The sequence below is a fragment of the Mesitornis unicolor genome, unplaced genomic scaffold (assembly GCF_000695765.1).
Source record: "Mesitornis unicolor isolate BGI_N332 unplaced genomic scaffold, ASM69576v1 scaffold39262, whole genome shotgun sequence".
NCBI classification, from domain to species: Eukaryota; Metazoa; Chordata; class Aves; order Mesitornithiformes; family Mesitornithidae; genus Mesitornis; species Mesitornis unicolor.
The window spans coordinates 5,535-8,367 of NW_010170849.1; the positions used below are offsets into that span (position 1 = coordinate 5,535).

A 2,833-nucleotide genomic window follows, 5' to 3' on the forward strand; every position below is an offset into this window, starting at 1 on the left:
TAGCCGCTGTACGTGGTCTCATTGACCACGGCCTCAACGTCCTCCACGGTCATGCTGTCCTGCGTGATGACGGTCAGCGGGGGGTCACTCCTCCGCGGCCTCATGACGTCCATGGCGAGCGTCTTGTGCGAGAACTCCTCCTTGGCCTCCAGGAAGGGGTACCCGTTGAGGCGGATGTGGGCGTCGTAGATGCCCTCCCGCCCGATGGCGTCGGCCACCCACTTGCTGGTCATAGCGGCGGCCATCAGAGGAACGATGTACTCCAGGCCCCCCGTCAGCTCGAACATGATGACCACCAGCGACACCGTCATGCGGGTCACGCCGCCTGCGGGGAGAACATGGGGAGAGCCGCGTGAACAGGAGATTTTGGGGGTCTCCAGGCAGGACCTGGGGGTCCTGGTGGCCAGTAGGATGCCCATGAGCCACCACTGTGCCCTTGTGGCCAAGAAGGCCAATGCCATCCTGGGGTGTATCAGGAGGGGTGGTTGTAGGGCAGAGAGGTTCTCCTCCCCCTCTACTCTGCCCTGGTGAGACCGCATCTGGAATATTGTGTCCAGTTCTGGGCTCCTCAGTTCAAGAAGGACAGGAACTGCTGGAGAGAGTCCAGCGTAGGGCTACAAAGATGATCAAGGGAGTGGAGCATCTCCCTTATGAGGAGCGGCTGAGGGAGCTGGGGCTCTTTAGTTTGCAGAAGAGGAGACTGAGGGGAGACCTCATTCATGGTTATAAATATTTAAAGGGTGAGTGTCACGAGGATGGAGCCAGGCTCTTCTCGGTGACAAACAATGATAGGACAAGGGGTAATGGGCACAAACTGGAACACAGGAGGTTCCACTTCAATTGGAGAAGAAACTTCTTCTCAGTGAGGGTGACAGAGCCCTGGCCCAGGCTGCCCAGAGAGGTTGTGGAGTCTCCTTCTCTGCAGACATTCAAAACCCGCCTGGACGCCTTCCTGTGTAACCTCATCTGGGTGTTCCTGCTCCGGCAGGGGGATTGGACTGGATGAGCTTTGGAGGTCCCTTCCAGTCCCTGACGTTCTGGGATTCTGTGAAACGCAGAGGAGGTCCTGTACCCACAAGAGGTTGTGCTGCTGGACTCCTGCGTCACCTTCGCTGCGCAGGGGAGGCCACACAGGGGCACACTGAGACCCCCCATCCCCGCAGAGGATGGGGCTGTGTACAAGGGTTTGCTGTGGGTTTGTGGGGGGCATTTCCCTGAACCCCAAAGCAGCCTTAGATAACAATTAACTTCCTCCCCTGTTAATTGCTGGCTCCAAAACAGCCTGGCCAAGCCACAGAAGGGCCTTACAGACACCTCCATAGGCGGATTCATGAAGTGTGAGCTCTGACAGGCCAGTGTCATTTAGCATTAATTCCCCCAAAAACACGGGCTCCAGACACCTCACCCTTTCAAGTTTGCCAGCTCTCAGCCAATTTGGCTACTGCTCATTCCACTTTTCAACACTAAAACAGTGAGAGAAATCAGATGAATCGTTTTGAATACTGACATCACTCTTTTATAGCAGCATTTTGCATTGGCATATTTTAATTATGCCTTTTCAGATTCAAATCCCAAATATTTTAGAGGAGTTTTGCTCCAATAACCATCTCCTGAAGGGGCACACACCCTTCAGTACTGTCCTGTGCTAAACAGAACTGTTAACGGAGCAGAACTGCACTCATTTTTCATCGATTACGTGCAAACAAGAAGGTGTATCCCCTTTAAAAAGGCCGAAGATGGGTTTTGGTAGCTTTAATTGCTGCTGCAATGAGGGTTTCTCCTGGAGTGAAGTGGTCCCTCAAGAGTTACACACGTTACTCCGTGGAGGAGATGACTGGGAATCACAGGGAAAGCAAAGTCCAGTCACGTGCACTCAATTCCTCACATCCAGCCAAGCAGAAGCAGCGTTACCAAAAAGCAGAGTTACAGGAGTTACCTCATGGGATTTGGGGCCAGAACAGGAAGCAAAATGAATTAAAACCCCGCAGGAAAATACCAAGGCCCTGGCCAGTCTCTTATTCAGCAAACTCCCCATTAAACCTATCGTGTCCAACCAGAGGTCGATGCCTGAATGCAAACGGGCTGAGGAGCACACTGCACATCCCACCACTGCGTGTCCTGCTCAAGATGCAGCCGGCTTCCACGGACTGCAAGAGCCACAGCATTTCACCACCGCCCACCCTCACACCACCAACCAGGACCCAAAGGCAGCCTGGGCTCCCACAGCCGCCCCCTTACCCAGACAGGCTGCGGCCCCCACCATGGCGTAGAGGCCGGGCGTGATGCAGTCGGCGCCCTGGCTGCACCAGCCGCTGAAGATGGCCCAGTCGTGGTGGTAGAAGGCCAGCTGCTCCATCGCCACACCGAGCAGGCGGCCCGCGATGGCGCCCACCGCCATGCTGGGGATGAACAGACCCGAGGGCACCTGCGGGAACATGGAGACCAGGTCACAAAGCCCAAACGGGCCCAGCTGAGGGGCAACGCTGAGGGTAAATTCAGGAACGATGCCTTGACCAAGAGATTCAAGCTCTGCCGTGAAAGTGAGGGCATTTGGAAATGGCAAACCCAGCACGGCCGCTGCTGGGAAGTCTCAGCTCTGCACTTCAGCTCCTCCAGGACCCCCAAAGCACTGAAGCCAGGGAATCTCCCCCCTTTCCTTTCCACATCTCTCACAGCTTCCTCACACCCTGTGCATCTTTCTCACAGGCTCAATGATTGCCCTTGAGTGTCAGCAACCACCTCACAGCAACAACAATGTCCAAACCCTCGTGGTGGGGTCACCTTTCTGCATGGACCCCTGGAGGACTGGGGCAGGGGGAGATGCTCAGCTCCC

At 55.6% G+C, this 2,833-nt stretch overlaps 1 protein-coding gene across 2 annotated transcripts in view; it reads right to left on the reverse strand.

Annotated features, from left to right (window-relative positions):
- Positions 1-2,833, reverse strand: part of CLCN5 (chloride channel, voltage-sensitive 5) — a 13,246-nt gene that overhangs the window by 2,102 nt on the left and 8,311 nt on the right. For both annotated transcript variants that reach the window (XM_010179823.1, XM_010179824.1), the window contains 2 exons: positions 2,239-2,425; positions 4-325 (listed from right to left, as the gene is read on the reverse strand). In XM_010179823.1, the coding sequence (XP_010178125.1) occupies positions 4-325; positions 2,239-2,425 (509 nt within the window). The remainder of the gene's footprint in view (positions 1-3; positions 326-2,238; positions 2,426-2,833) is intronic.